The 16,494-nt window shown below is 35.9% G+C and overlaps 2 protein-coding genes across 5 annotated transcripts; both read left to right on the top strand.

Moving 5' to 3' along the window:
- The first annotated feature begins 267 nt into the window (after positions 1-267).
- LOC110030486 lies at positions 268-12,497 on the top strand. Of its 4 annotated transcripts, none has more exons than XM_020733231.1 (4): positions 268-538; positions 10,265-10,421; positions 11,963-12,119; positions 12,261-12,497. In XM_020733231.1, the coding sequence occupies exons 1-3, from the start codon at positions 359-361 to the stop codon at positions 12,094-12,096; spliced, it is 471 nt and encodes a 156-aa protein (XP_020588890.1). In that variant the 5' UTR covers positions 268-358; the 3' UTR covers positions 12,097-12,119; positions 12,261-12,497. The 4 variants fall into 4 exon arrangements, with proteins under 4 accessions (XP_020588890.1, XP_020588896.1, XP_020588880.1 ...); XM_020733237.1 differs by having other exon boundaries at positions 11,963-12,142; positions 12,304-12,497; XM_020733221.1 differs by having other exon boundaries at positions 11,963-12,142.
- A 717-nt stretch (positions 12,498-13,214) lies between these two features.
- LOC110018034 (glycine-rich RNA-binding protein 3, mitochondrial-like) lies at positions 13,215-16,486 on the top strand. The gene is given in 6 exon segments (XM_020715253.1): positions 13,215-13,370; positions 15,134-15,251; positions 15,576-15,644; positions 15,724-15,830; positions 16,189-16,294; positions 16,297-16,486. Coding segments are annotated over 5 exon segments (552 nt in total). The 5' UTR covers positions 13,215-13,370; positions 15,134-15,142; the 3' UTR covers positions 16,458-16,486.
- Positions 16,487-16,494: the final 8 nt, after the last annotated feature.

Here is a 16,494-nt window from a genome sequence, read left to right as displayed (position 1 = left end):
ATATATATATATAAACACACGAGTGTGCTGCTTACGCTGACTATTGGTTAGCATTCACGGAATAAGACTCTTCGGGTCAGAATTCGAATACTCTCTTACACAATTAACTTAAGAATGCGGTACTCGGAATTATATATATTAAGCAATCGTCAAAGACTAATAGATGGAAATATGTGTTTTTTACTTAAAATAATTGATATCAAAGATTTATGTGGTATAAATGTATGGAGAAAAAAAAAAGTAAGAGAGATGTTAAAGATGTAAATAGATGAGAATTGGTCTTTATTTAAATGCCGCACCAGTATAATCGAACTGCGAGAGATCTCTGCAGACTCATCTAGGTGAAGAAAGAGGCGCCATGGCGGCGGAGAAGGAGAAGGATGGTGGCGAGAGGTGGAAAGCGGCTATTGTCAACCTATCGGAGATGAGCGCAAACTTAGAGTCGCTGCAGAAGATCCTCGCCAAGAAGGCCGTCTTCGTGGACGATGAAACCTTTTCCAAAGCCTACCTAATCGCTGAACAGGCCAGAAACATCAAGGTCAGTCTTCTTCTCTTTTCGTTCACTCAACGTCTTTTTTTTTTTTTTTTTTTGTTTTTTTTGTAAAACACTGAATCCGACCAGCGATGCTGATTTTTAGGGTTTCATGCTTTCGAATCGTATCATTCATTGGCAGTGGGTATTGTGTGAAGCACAGAAGCAGATCATAATATCATCAATTTGAAAAAAAGCGCTCATTATCACCTTTTCATGGTCAAATCCATCTTTTCATCCATAGATAAACTGCTATTTGTGTAAAAATGAAAGTCTAGGTGTGAGATAGGTAAATTCATAAGAATTGGGTGCTATATATGTAATTTTCCTTTTTTTTTTCTTTTGGTAAGAGAATAAAATTCTTCAGAAGTAATTTGTAGGCAGTGTTTAGATTCTTCAGGTAAGGTTTTTAAATTGTAAACGAGAAGAAAGTGACAGAGCTGGGGCTTTGCTAAGCTTGGTTTTTTAAACATCTAGTTAAATACTAAGAGCTAGCTGAAGTTTAGTTGAAAAAGCTTATTTTGATTTGGCTCCTTTATTATTGAGTTGAACGTGTATGGATACACACGTAGTATTTAGTTGCATTTTCTTCTGGCGTTGCATAATCAATTTTTATCTGGACGGATTTGCTGATTAGTTCAAATATGGTTTGCAATTTTTCTTGAGAATCAAATCATATCATTTAACAATGTTCAGGTCAAGTCATGAGTGTAATTTTAAAGTTGATAATATTTTGAGCCCAAGGTGGATCTTACCGAAGATGACTCGGAGTTAACTTCAAAAAATGTATATACACATATGTTGTTTTTTTTAACACTAAGTAAATATTATTTGGTGTTGTGATTTCTAGTCTTTATTATTTCAGAAAAAAGTATTAAGGTGAAGAATATAACATTTTTCATGTTTAAAAAATTTTGGATTTTAGGCTAGCTTGAGTTGCCAGTTTGAACACAAGTAACAACTCTAGTATACATATCCTTAATGACTTAAATATAAGTCATATCAACACCTTTCTTCTTAAGAACTCTCCAAAGGAAATCTCTTGGAACCTTATCATAAGATTGACTAAATTTTTATTTTTTTGGTGATTTTTATAATAGATTAGATATCAAGGAGGATGAAAAATATATGTACAAACTAGCCAAACAAAGAGAAAAAAAAAGCAAAGATTTAACTCAAGTAAAATGTATTAAAGATAAAAATCAAAAATTATTTTTCTTAGAAAAAGATCTTCAACATAGGTAGGTGAGTTATTGTGATAAACTTTTTAATGAAGTTTATGAAAATACGATCGACCTTAATGATCTTAATATCGTGAATAATAATAAAACGTTTCATTTTTACCGTCGCATTAGCAAAAAAGAAGTTTAGGAGGAATTAAAGAAAACCAAGGGTGAAAATTCTGTGGGACCTGATGATATCCCAATTGTAGTGTGAAAATATTTAGGAGATTTTGGAGTTTCTTGGCTTATTAAGCTTTAATATTATTTAAAAAACTTAAAAGATGTCTGAGGAGTGAAGAAAGAGTATTTTGGTCTCATTTTTAAGAATAAAGGGAATGCACAAGAGTGTGCAAATTATAGAGGAATTCAGTTGATATGTCATACTTAAAATTATGGGAGAGGGTAATTGAACATAGGTTAAGACGTATTACAAAGATTTCTCATAATCAAATTGGATTTATGTCGGGCAAGTCTACTATGGAAGCTATACATTTATTGAAAGGTTTGATGGAGAAGTTCAGAGATAATAAGGAGGATCTATATTTGATTTTTATTGATTTAGAAAAAGTTTACAATAACGTTCCTAGAGATATACTTTGGAGAGTTTTTGAGAAGAAAGGTGTTGATATGACTTATATTCAAGTAATTAAAGGTATGTATACTAGAGTTGTTACTTGTGTTCAAATATTTTTCTATTTTTGTTGGATTACATCAAGGATCGGCTTTAAGCCCATATCTTTTTGCTTTAGTTATGGATGGTCTTACTGGACATTTACAGGAGGATGTAGCTTGGTGTATGCTTTTTGCTGATGATATTCTTCTCATGGATAAGACGAGAAAAAAAACCCATGAAAAAACCCAGAAAAAAATTTGAATTATGGATGTCTACATTGGAGTCTAAAAACCTTCATTTGAGTAGAACTAAAACTGAATACATGGAATGTAATTTTAGTGGTAGTAGCTCTAGTGACAGAAGTGTCACTTTGGGTGATCAAATTATTAAAATGTGTGATTGATTTAGATATCTCGGGTCTGTTGTCAAAGCAATGGTGATGTAGATGGGGATGTTAATAGTAGAATTCAAGTTGGTTGGTTGAACTGAAGGAATGCTTCAGGCCTTTTGTGTGATAGAAAAGTACCGCTTAGACTGAAAGGAATTTTTATAAGTTGGTGGTCAGGCCTGCAATGCTATATGGCGTTGAATGTTGGCCTTTAAAAGAGAAGCATAATACCAAGTTAAGTGTTGCCGAGATGAAAATGATTAGGCGGATGAGTGGCTTTACAATTGGAGACAAAATGCGAAATGAATATATTTGTAATAGAGTAGTGTAGCTCCGGTGACGGATAAAACAGAGAGAGTTGTCTTAAATGGTTTGGTCACATTAAACGTCGACCATTTGATGATCCGATTAAGAGAGTAGATGTTTTAGATTTGACTTATGTTAAGAAAGGCAGAGGTAGACCTAAGAAGACTTGGGCTTATTGTATAAAAAATGATCTTAATTTATTAGAACTAAATGAAATATGACCCCACGTGGTGGGATTAATGTTTTGTTGTTGTTGTTGTTGTTGTTGTTGCCTCAAAATTAAATCATATCGACTCAACTTGAAATATAATTTAGTTTTGATTCAAGCTAAACTTTAGTAGTTTTTGTTTGAGCCAAGTTTGATTTGCTCAAATTCAATCTTAAATACATCCTTAGATAGAATGCACATTTGGTTGCCAAGTTTTCTTAAAAGTATATGAGATCGTCCACATTGACAAATCCTCAGGCACAGGGCTCAACTCATACAGATTCATTTGTTAGTCACTATTAATTATGATTAGTCATTGTTGCAAATGAACACGAGTAATGAATTCTTTTAAGATGATCTCACAATAACCATTTATATAGTAAACCCACTGAATATTTTACTTTTGGGATGTTGCTCTGGGGATAGGGATGTTGCTAAGGGGTAAACTAGAATTTACGAGCTCAACAATCAACATGATCATCTATGGGCCAAGCAAAAATATTGGGCATGGTTCAACAAGTTTTACAATTCTCGCTAAGTTAGGCCTTCACAGGAATACACCATATTACTCTATCTTCCTCAAACACGTTACATGGCTTGGTTATCTTAATAGTCTACGTAGATAGTGTTCTACTTGCAAGAAATGATTAAAAGGGGTCATCGAAAGCACCACCACAGAAGCATTTGTTGACCAAAAAGGTGGGTCATCTTGCATATTGTATGAAAGTGGAATGTGCTTAAAAACATTTTTCCTATATCGAAGAAAATATGCCACTATTCTTCTTAAGGAAATTGATATTTTAGGTTCCAAGCTTGTCAATATTTATATTGATGCTTAAAATTTTGCTATGAAAGAGTGATTTTCTTAGATGCCTTTTGTTATTATAGTTTGGTTGTTGAATTGATTTATCTCATCGTCACCTAATCATATACCTCCTTTATTATGGGAGTTTTGAGTCAAGAAATGCAAATTCCCAAAGAAAAGTATTCAGAATTTATTTTGCATATCTTCAGGGATATCGAGAACTCAACTATGAAAGATATACTATACAGTAGGAATTGACTTCTCAATGTTGAAGCTTTTCTTAATGTTGATCATGTCAGATCAATTGATAGAAAATCCACATATAAGTACTGTATATTTGTGAAAATTAACTTACATGGAAGAGCAATAAACAAGTAGTGATGGTAGACCCCACTTATTGAAATTGCATCCAAGACCCCACTGGCAGTTCAATTTGCAATCCTCATCCAAGGGTTGACTGGTGATTCATTGTCTAAATCGAAAGGAAAAGAGATTGAATGCGAGGAACACGAGGAGGAAAACATCCACAATCACAAACCCCCTCTCAGGGCTCTGATGGGGGGTAGATTTGAGATTTCTGATGAAGGAAGTTGGGCTGAAACATGGAGATGAGATTATGCAAGAGTTATAGAGGAGCACGAAGAAGAAAGGAGGGAAGCTAGGAGGGGAGAGGGCTATGATCGATGGTGAGAGTTTTACCCTAGATATATGGGGGAAACAACGGAGGTATGAAAAGCTGGAGTGGAGATGATAGGGTTAGAAAGTTAAAGATGTCTATTTTTAAGGGAGAAGATGCACATGGATGGGTGTATCGGATGGAGCGATACTTCACGGTGAATGGGTTAGTGGAGGGGAGAAGCTCATGAAGGTGAGATTGTGTTTGGAGGGGAAAGTCCTAGCCTAGCTTCAGTGGAAGAAAGCTAGATACCTGATCCGATCATGGGATGAATTTAAACATTGTTTGTCAGAACATTTATGAGTTATTCAGGAAGGAGACATCACTAGCAATTCTATGCCTCGACTCTGGAGGGGATGTTCATGGAATATAGGAAAAAATTTGAACTATTGTCGAGATGAGCGTGGGGAATTTCTGAAGCAGGATTGTAGAGGAATTTCATGAAAGGCTTAAGCCCGATATACATGTAACACTCCGACTATTATGACCACGGGGATTGAGGGAGAGAGCTAACTTAGATGGTAAAGGACAAGAATCAGATGAAGAAGGCCAGCAGGAGCAACACTGATGGAACGTCATACCGAACTATTATAACCACGACGATACCAAAAGATCAAACAACGGAAGTTCGGCAAGACGCTATAGAGGACACGAATAATGGACCACGATCGGGAACAACAATCAAGTCTTACAAAGACATAGATTTGGGAGAAGCGAGCGAAGAGGTTATGTTTTCGGTGTGATGAGAAGTTTACCCCATGGCACCGTTGCAAGGATCAAAATTACAAGTTCTCATAGTGCATGACGAGGAGCAGAGCATGAAGAAATAGAGACATCTATGGGGGAGGAGAAACACTCTTTTTCTCACCTTGAGGACAATGTGTTTTTTTTTTTTTTTTGGAGGGAGCAATATTAGAGCCTAGCCTGAGCGTAAATTTGTCTTTTGTACGTTTAAGGACAATTTAGTTTTTTTATTATTATTATTGTTGGGTACAAATAGGTTTCTTATGTCTAGGGTTAGGGCTATGCATGAGATTGAGTTGTGAGTCTTAGGTTTAGGTTTTCTGAGAAATTTTGTGCCTCTCGAATTGTAGGAATTATGAGTGATCGCCTGAGGAACACGAGGAGGAAAACATCCACAATCACAAACCCCCTCTCAGGGCTCTGATGGGGGGTAGATTTGAGATTTCTGATGAAGGAAGTTGGGCTGAAACATGGAGATGAGATTATGCAAGAGTTATAGAGGAGCACGAAGAAGAAAGGAGGGAAGCTAGGAGGGGAGAGGGCTATGATCGATGGTGAGAGTTTTACCCTAGATATATGGGGGAAACAACGGAGGTATGAAAAGCTGGAGTGGAGATGATAGGGTTAGAAAGTTAAAGATGTCTATTTTTAAGGGAGAAGATGCACATGGATGGGTGTATCGGATGGAGCGATACTTCACGGTGAATGGGTTAGTGGAGGGGAGAAGCTCATGAAGGTGAGATTGTGTTTGGAGGGGAAAGTCCTAGCCTAGCTTCAGTGGAAGAAAGCTAGATACCTGATCCGATCATGGGATGAATTTAAACATTGTTTGTCAGAACATTTATGAGTTATTCAGGAAGGAGACATCACTAGCAATTCTATGCCTCGACTCTGGAGGGGATGTTCATGGAATATAGGAAAAAATTTGAACTATTGTCGAGATGAGCGTGGGGAATTTCTGAAGCAGGATTGTAGAGGAATTTCATGAAAGGCTTAAGCCCGATATACATGTAACACTCCGACTATTATGACCACGGGGATTGAGGGAGAGAGCTAACTTAGATGGTAAAGGACAAGAATCAGATGAAGAAGGCCAGCAGGAGCAACACTGATGGAACGTCATATCGAACTATTATAACCACGACGATACCAAAAGATCAAACAACGGAAGTTCGGCAAGACGCTATAGAGGACACGAATAATGGACCACGATCGGGAACAACAATCAAGTCTTACAAAGACATAGATTTGGGAGAAGCGAGCGAAGAGGTTATGTTTTCGGTGTGATGAGAAGTTTACCCCATGGCACCGTTGCAAGGATCAAAATTACAAGTTCTCATAGTGCATGACGAGGAGCAGAGCATGAAGAAATAGAGACATCTATGGGGGAGGAGAAACACTCTTTTTCTCACCTTGAGGACAATGTGTTTTTTTTTTTTTTTTTGGAGGGAGCAATATTAGAGCCTAGCCTGAGCGTAAATTTGTCTTTTGTACGTTTAAGGACAATTTAGTTTTTTTATTATTATTATTGTTGGGTACAAATAGGTTTCTTATGTCTAGGGTTAGGGCTATGCATGAGATTGAGTTGTGAGTCTTAGGTTTAGGTTTTCTGAGAAATTTTGTGCCTCTCGAATTGTAGGAATTATGAGTGATCGCCTACCTCTCGAATTGTATGTGTTTATCCTTTGCGTATTTGTATTGTATTGTTTTGTTTTGGTGTTCGTCAAATAAAATTCGTGTTTGCCCTAATTTTCATGGAAAAATATGTTGCTTTTGAGGTCAAATCATATAATATTGATTTTCACTTCATTCAAGATGTAAGGTTATTAAAAAAGAAGCTTAAAAAGAAGCATTACCAAACACAGCTCATTCTTGACAATGATAGCGAGAAGGGTGTTATAGTTGATTTAAGTTGCAAGTTAAACATGAAGAAGCTCCAAAGTCTATAATCCACTATGCAGCCTGGATTTGTCTAAAAATAATCCAATTTTTATCAATGCGAGCAAACAAGCATTATGTGTCCTTTGCCATAGGTTTGGTATGTTACAGAAGTAGATGAGGTGCAGCCATCCCCCGCCAGAATTCATGGGTGGACCACCTCTCCTGCAAGTTTCACTGTTTATTCGACCTCGACCCTCGGAGTAGCTTTGATCTCCCCGACCACGAGTGGCATGCAAGACAAAATCAGATTTGTTCTGTTTTTGGCTGCATCAGTGGAACTGTGTATCTATTCGCTGCTAATAAAAGAGTATAGGTCAAACAGATTGATTGGCTTGAGCCTAATGCAAATGGCCATTGGAAAGATTGATTAGAGGGTGTAATTCATTTAGGATGTAGACAATCATATATTCGCTGTAAAAATCTAAGCAGACAATATTAATACCATCAACGATCGCTATTATCTCAAGACGATATTGGGGCACGGTCTAATTTCTTATAGGGATGTAATATACTTTATTTTTTAGTTAAATAACACTTGAACGATTGATTGATTGAAGCGGTTTAGCCACTGTCAATATTATATCTCTTGTTGATTCTAGATTGAGATCATATGGGAGGATGGATGGGGATATGGAGTAGCGAGCTCCTACTACATTTTTATCAATTAGTTACCATTTAGTAGTGTGGGTTTGGAGCACGTTTTCAATGAAATCGATAGTGTTTCATACACATGGTGACGTGCCATCAAGGAAGCAATCAAAGTCATTTTCTTTGTAGAATTTCAGGATTTGAGACCGGCTAATGAGTTAGTTATTAGCTGTGAGCTGTTTAGTGTCTATGCTCTTGGCATTGGCCATGAGAAAGTAGAGGAGAGGGGAATGTTGGCTTCGTCCATGGTGAAGAGGTTGAAGTTGTCAACTGTGCTGCCATTAGACGAAGTTTAGTGAAGCAAAAAAATGTTGTCAGATGTGGATACCAATATCATGTGAAGTGAAAGATATAGAAAAAATGGAAAGCAGCAAACTGCAGAGGCTTAAAGGAAAGATGACTAAGTGCTGAATTTAATTATTTATTACATGAGCCATTAACAGTTCCTCTCTTATTTACATTTACAGAGCTGATAACCGGGTAGAAGAGGAGGTTACAATCTCATTATGATGGTGAGGAGTTAGAGAAGAGGTTGGAGATCAACTGGAGGGAAGTATTTGTCACACAAGGCTTTAGTCCCACATTAATTTTTATTTTTTTTTAATGTATGTGACAAGTTGGAGCTAATTGTTTCATTTGCTTTAGTTTGAGGAGACTGCTAGCGTGAGCACATTATGTCCAAGGGATATTTTCACAAATACTACCAAATTCTCATGTTTTTCCATATCTAACACTCAATATTGGTTGGAGATCAATGTTTGCTTTTTACATTTATACCGCCCAAAACTTTCCTATCACATAAAAAATACCACTATTTTAACTTCTTAAATGTGGAATACACCTTTACATGTATAGGTAAGGTGTCATATATGTAAAAATTGAATTTTAGAACTCAGATATGTAAATACAGAAGAATAGAGTGGTATGTATGTAAATTTTCCTATTTCAAGAATGTTTCTTGTTTTTTAGCTTGTCGCTATATTCATTTTGTTGCCTTTTAGAACATGCACGTAGTTCCTTTCTTATTGATAAACGGCCCTTTTATTGAATAGTATATAAAATTTTCTCTTCTCTAGACACAAGCAATTGCCGAGTGAGTCCTATCCTGTAGCAAAAATATTGTCTTTAAGCTTATAAATAATGCTCCAAAGAGAAATCAAAATCCTGTATCTTTTCTCTTATGCCTCCTCTTCATTCTTCAATAGCATGAAAGATCCAAATTCTGACTCTCGTAATGGTGAGATGTAAGAACCCAGATTCACCATGACTGAGAGCTGTATGTAATACGATTTCTATGAGATTTGGTGTACGAGGCACGGTAGTGTGTTACAAGGAGTACTATATTGCCTTGTTTTCTACCATATACTTCTCAAGGTTCCTGATAGGGTAAATTTGGCTCATTAGAAATAATGATATTGATCTCTCCAAGCATGGAATTGTCCTTGGAGTACTCATGTATTGTTACAGATATTTGAACAATGTTTGTGATAAGCGAGGTTGTATGAAAGTTTGGATCTTGTATTGTTGTCGGATCATCTACATCAAAGCACCAGGGGGCAGTTATGGATGCCCATTGCCACACTACATTCTTAGGAGCTATAGTTTTGAGGGCTTACTGTCAGTTCTGTACCGAAGGAGCACCAATTTATATCATTTCTTGTCCAGCAGTCTGCTGCAATAGAAGGGAAGGATGCGCCTGAGCAGGAACACATCATACGAGATCAACCACGGCGTGCTCCAAATTACTACACTTTAGACATTGGAGCCATATCGCCTAGACAACATCTAAGTAGTAGAACATATATACACTACATGATTCTTTTTTCATTAATATTTGAGATGAATTGGACTTTACTTTTATTGCATTTTTTTTTTCTCTTCTTATTTTTGATTATTTATTGTGGCCCCTTTTTATAAAAATTGCAACTGTCAGAATATGCATACATTAGCTGTTCTACGGTTAATTAGGAAGCTGGGATCTCGATCTATTATGTCAAGGATGTGTAAAGAAAGAGTTTGGTCTGTGACTACTACTTGAATAAACTGCAGTTCTTTCTGAAGGCGCATCTTTATATGATTTTTGTAATTCTATGCATCTATCAAAACATCAATTTTTAAATATTTTAGATTCAGCTCTATATGATTTCTGCTGTTCTTCATGTACTTGTAATTTTGATCAGGCTCTAGAGCAGAGGGTGGGAACTTTGGAACGAGAATTAGATGCCGCAATTGCAGCAGCTGCTCGTGCTCGTTCGGAGAAACGACAAGCCGAGGCAGCACAGCGAGCTGCTGAATTACGTGCCCAGGATGTTACCAGAGAGTTGGAAAACACTACGAGTATGTACAGCTGTCTGTGCTATTTTCTACACAATTATTGGATTCTTAAGGATATGTGCTATAATATTCAGTATGTGGCTCCCTCGGGCTTACTTATACTTTATGTTTGCTGAAATATTGAAGGGGCATGCGGGCATGCACACATGCCACCCAATTCCTATATATTTATATATCTAACACTAACATTTACTTTATACATTTATACCACTCAAATCTTTCTTACCACATAAAAAATACCACTATTTTAATTTTTAAAAATGTGTAGTACACCTTTTTTGTGTAGGTAAGATGGCATATATGTTAGAATTGAAGTTTAGGTGCTAGATATGTGAATCCATAGGAAGAGTGGTATATATGTAAAGTTTCCAATATTAAATTACTCCTTTTTATCATTCCTTTTATATAAGCATGCCTTTCAGGGAATAAAATTTATATTTTGCCGAGTAGGACATGAATTCATAACAAATTCACACTTGTCGTGAACTTGCTTCCCCTGAGATTCCGTTTATTTAAGCTTTTTTTTTTTAATTTTTGAGGATGTTAACCTAACTTGTGAAGTACAAAATGGTCTAAAATAACATGACCGTCTAAAATAACATGACCTTTTTCTATCTTAAAACTATTCGCGAAGATGTGCGGGACTGGCAGGCTCTAGTCATGATTTTGTGATTTGACACAACAAGGGTGGCTTCATGTCGAAGTTAGTCATTTTCTTTATTCCTGTCACTGTTGTAATTTTTAAACTTTATTAAATGTAAAAATTTAACTCAAGTAAAGCGTATTAAATATGAAAATCAAAAAGTGTTTTTCTTAAAAAAAACAGATATTCAACATAGGTCGGTGAGTGTATGGCGACTAATTTGACACTTTTATAGAATGAGATTAAAATCCATGTAAATAATTAGGGGACTATTTTGGCACGTAATTCTGAAGGATTACTTGTGTGCATCAAAATGAATGTGAGAGCAAGTGCATGATCCAAAAGATTGATCTCCCTATGCAAGCCGTGTCTAAGTTCGTTCAAATCACCAACAATCCAACTCAGTATTTCAAGTCACCAAATCTCCCCACTTCAACAATACCCTCTCCACCCATGCCACAAGCTCTCACCGCCCCGCCTCTATTTGACTCTCTCAACCTCCATCACTTGGCCAGCAAAGATGAGGTTCAAGATGTTCTTGACTCTCAAGGCCATAGTCTTAAGGCATGATATGACTTTATAGATGAAGATCGCATCATCTAGCTTGTCATTGACGCTGGATCCACCCCTAGTATGATGCTTAACATGCGAGTAAATTTTCATGCAATTGATCGGAAGTGGATGCAAATCATATCTATGGGGAAGAAAAGAGAGGAGTGTCAAAATGGTCTTTGGTCTCTGTATAGAGGGTCATTTTAACCTCCAAGCCTATAAAAATGTCAATTTACTCGCTGGACTCTTTTAATACGTGCCAAAACGAATCCGTCAGCTTTTCTATTAGTAGTAGATTTTGCAACTATCGTTGATAACAAAAACTGCTTATTTGTCTGTAAAATTTCAGAGGTGTTTGAGCTACATATGGAGGAGTTGCGCAGAAAGCAAGAGGAGATATCTAAGAGAGATGGTGACATCAAAGTATTGGAGGCTATAATTCAAACACTCAGTAGAAATGGTTTGAGTGCCTCCGAAGACTAACTTGTCAGATTTTTCGGCTTGTGGAGCTGTCTAGGCAGCCCTGAAGGTCATTCATGCAAATAATATTTGCATTTCTTTCTTTTTTTTTTTTATATATTGGCATTGATTACCTCTTTGTAGGCAGAATGTGTCTTATTCATTGTGTTTACAATATAAATCTCCAGCAGGTATTGTTGGAGATTGATGCTGTGCTGTTGGTGGCTTCAGGTGTTAATTGGAGTTTCATCGAAGTTGAAGATTTCACTCAAAGTTTTCAAAAATAACAGGAAAGAAAAAACTATGAATGAGCAAATCTCCCTTCTGTAAATTTCTTATGTTTGCTATGTATAAAATGTGTCAAAAATAATACTAGGGGCATTTATATAAATATCACTCAATTCCTATATATTTATATATTCAACACTTAAATTGTGTTCTTTTGCATTTATATCATCCGAATCTTTCACATCACATCAAGAATATCACCATTTTAACTTTTAGAAAAACGGCATGCACATCTGCATAAAAAACTAAATTTTGATTGTTAGATATGTAAATATATAGAAATTGAGGGGTATATATATAAACGAGCTCTTTGTTTACATGGAAATTATTATGTTTTGATTATTTTGATTACATATTTCTATTGTAAGCACTCAAAATACTCTCTTTAAAATATACATTTTAATTGTTTGATTTAGATCATTATTGTCCAAATAAAGGCAATTAAAATCATTAAATTTAAATCTAACGGCTAAGCATTCCTCTATGCATGCAGTATCACCTAAATTTTTAATATCATATTAAACCTTTTAAAAAGTATAATTTTCCTTTTCATGTACAAATTTATGACAATGTTGATTGTAAATATGTAATTTTTTAGTGTCATATATCTCATTAAATGTTAAGTTGATGGACAGTTTGATAGACAGTTTTCTGTCGTAAGATACGTCTGATCCGGATTTGATACTTTTTGGTTTAATCTAGAAAAAATATTAATAATAATAAAATAAAAGATGAAAAAAATAATATATATATTTATTTATTTATTTATTTATTTATTTATTTATAAATATATAACCTTTTTACCAAAATCAAAATTTGACAAATTTTTATAGAAAAAAAAAAAATCAAATAGTGAACGTGGTTGAGATATGTACTATCCGACGGCCAGAATTCACTCTAGTTTACAAAAAAAATAAGCAAAGCCGGCGAATGCGCAGACCTTAAACCCTCTCCGAACAACACCAGGGGATTCTAGGGTTTTTGGAACCGAGCTGGAGGTAGAAGAAGAGGTGACCTAAAGGGAACGAAACCCTAACTCTTACTTCTTTCGGTATCTTATTTCTCCTTTCCTTAACCATGATTGCTTTGAATTCGGTGTCTTCGTATTGCTGCTCTTGTTGTTCTCCTTTAATTGGTTTTGCTAAGGTTGAATTTAGTTTGAGGAGAGGGAGTAAAATTTTGGATTTTGTTCATGCTTATTGTGATTCGGCTCAGTTCTGTGCTTGTTTAGCTGGAAACGAACGAATGAGCTTAAAAACATTGTTTTAGGGTTTAGGCTTATTTATAATCAAGCGGAAGCTGAACTAGTTTAGTTGATGTCCATTCAATGCATATTAATATTTTAATTGATGGATCTGTCTGCTCGAAGTAGTTTGTAATTCAATTAATATGGTTCTTTTTAAGCATTATGTAGAGCAGAATTGCATAGAGCAGAATTGCATAAAAAATGTATTGCATAAAAAATGTTTTTTTTTTTTTTACTGTTTATCTTTGTGTTTCTTAATTGTATTATCCATGAGCAAAATATAGCTTTTTTTTCTCAAATAAACATTTAAGAGATAGAGAGAGGAGAGAGAGAGGTTTGTGTTCAGCTATCTCTGTAAGCAAATTGTTAAATTTTATCATTTTAATGAACTATTCTACTGCGTGAGAGAATTATTTGAAGTTCTTGTCTTGATACTCTTATATGGCATTTTTAGAGAGAGAGAGAGAGGTGCACAATAATGAACAGTTCAGTCTTATGATTCTGGAGAGAGAGGGGTGCACAATAATGAACAGTAAAATGTCTTGTTTATTTAATAAAATAATGCTCTATTTATAGGAAAATGGGCACATTATGTGAAGTTACATGTTTTCCCCCACTTTGATGTGGAAGTTATTAGATATTTTAGGTATTTTACATGTATGGGCCTATGGCTGGGCTATTTTATGGCTCGGTCAGCTGAGCTCAATAGGTCTTAGTCTGACGAGGTTTGCTCGGTCAGCTATATTGAGTCAAGTTTGTTGGTCGGCCTTCGATTGACTTTGGGTCGGCATAACTGACTCGATTGGTTAGGCTTTGTCGATCAGCTGATCTAATCTTGTTGTCGACCTTCGATTTCTTGTGAGGAGCTTTTATTGGCTAAGTGTGTTAGGTTATTGGGCAGATAGTAAATCTCAGTAACCCAAGAGGTAACTCACTTCCCAATATGGAGAGTCAGATGGATGATTTAGGCTTCTTGTGACATGGTTACCTCTCTATCCTTGATAAGGTGTCTCTAGGGTGTCAGTGGAATTATTGATGGTACCGAGGAGCTGAGTTTTTCCTCGGGTCTGATCTACCGAAAGGTTGATAGCTGGATGCAATGAGCTTTCTTATGATGGTTGGCTTGCATGTCTATCTGTCCTGTCTTGGTTCGATGGGTTCGGGCTCGGACCATTTTGACTTCTTTAGTCTTGTTGGCTCTGACTCCGATAGTCGGGCTTTGACCTTGGCTTTTGGTTCAGACTATTACGTCCGGTTAGATAAGTCAGCCTCTCGGTTTTCTATTGGTTTATCTTTCTTAGTTATGCTTTTCTACCTTGTGAGCCGTTGGGTCTCCTTGAGATTCATGCCGACGCATTCTCGATGCTCAATATTTATTTGATAATCTTCAGTTATTTCACACGTTGGGGCATAAATGTTCTAAATTTATTATCATTTTTTTTCTGAAATTTATGAAATTGTTCTATTTGATTGGGCTTAACTGCTTACATTTTGTGGTAATATCATGATACTTAACTTATGTTAAAGCTCTGAGCAATGGCTTTTACCAATAAAATTGGGAGCCTCCTCAAGAAGGCAGTGCCGTCAAACCCATCAATCTATCAGGTAGTGCGATGCATGTCGTCTTCGAAACTTTTTGTTGGAGGTTTGGCTTCCTACTTGATCATCAATTCTATCTCCAAGTAAGAATTTTGGATGATTTACATACATTGCACTCAGTTCTTATGTATTTACATATCTAACACCTAAAACTTCAATTTTTACATATATGCCACCACCTCATATGAAAAATGTGTATTTCACTTTTTAAAAGTTAAAACAGTGGTATTTTTTTATATGATATGAAATGGTTGGTTGGTAAAAATGTAAAAAAACAAAGTTTAGATGTTCAATGCCTAAATACATAGGAATCTGGTGGTATGCATGTAAATGCCTCAAGAATGTTTTACTAACTCTTTCCGGGATATAGGACTGTCTTATAGCACAGATGATCAGAGCCTTAGAGACGCTTTTTCGGGTTACGGCGAAGTTGTTGACGGTATGATTTGTTGTTTTTTAAGTTTTTAGGGATCAAAATGGTTATTTTTTTAAACTAAATTCGATCAAATTTGTTCCAGCGAGGGTTATCACTGATCGGGAGTCTGGCAGGTCAAGAGGCTTTGGTTTTATAAGCTTCACATCTGGTGAAGAGGCCTCTGCTGCCATGACAGCCCTAGATGGAAAGGTTCTTCAATTTTTTACTGCATATTTCTTTATTAGATGATTGTTTTTTGGAAGATTTACATCCATACCACTCCATTCCTATGTATTTACATATCTAACATCTAAACTGCTTTTTTTACATACATTTCACCTTACTCATGCATTAAAAATTAAAATGGTGATGTTTTTGATGTGATATGATAGATTTGTATGGTGTAAATGTAAAAAAGTAAAGTTTAGATGTTAGATATGGAAATAGATATGAAAATAGATTAAAGAGTTCATTTTAACTATACTGTTTATTCTTTTCAACAACCACACTATAAGCCATCTATGTTCATGTTTTGAAAATGATTATTGTATTGTTGATTGTTCGCTAGGAACTACATGGACGCATTGTTCGAGTTAGTTTTGCCACTGAACGTCGTGCTGGTTTTGGCGGCGGCGGTTACGACGGTGGCAGCGGTTATGGTGGTGGTGGAGGTTATGCGGAGGTCATGGTGGAGGTGGTGATGACTTTGGCAGTGGAGGTGCCGGTGGTGGTTTTGGTAGCGGGGGAAGATACAATTTTAATAAGGGTGGGAGAAATAATGAAGATTTCAAGGGTGATTATGATGATGGTGATGATTATGCAAACAAAAGAGGCTGATCATACTTAACTCATTCTTCTGAAATGAGCAGACAAA

The sequence above is a fragment of the Phalaenopsis equestris genome, unplaced genomic scaffold (assembly GCF_001263595.1).
Source record: "Phalaenopsis equestris unplaced genomic scaffold, ASM126359v1 Scaffold000002, whole genome shotgun sequence".
Lineage (NCBI taxonomy): Eukaryota > Viridiplantae > Streptophyta > Magnoliopsida > Asparagales > Orchidaceae > Phalaenopsis > Phalaenopsis equestris.
This window is presented reverse-complemented; position numbering and strand designations above follow the sequence as displayed.

What these genes read in the sequence shown, in the direction of transcription:
- LOC110030486 (XM_020733231.1), top strand. Translation starts at nt 359, where the DNA reads ATGGCGGCGGAGAAGGAGAAGGATGGTGGCGAGAGGTGGAAAGCGGCT. An exon ending in AACAGGCCAGAAACATCAAG is followed by an intron (nt 539 to 10,264) that starts GTCAGTCTTCTT and finishes AATTTTGATCAG; the next exon opens with GCTCTAGAGCAGAGGGTGGG. An exon ending in AGAGTTGGAAAACACTACGA is followed by an intron (nt 10,422 to 11,962) that starts GTATGTACAGCT and finishes GTAAAATTTCAG; the next exon opens with AGGTGTTTGAGCTACATATG.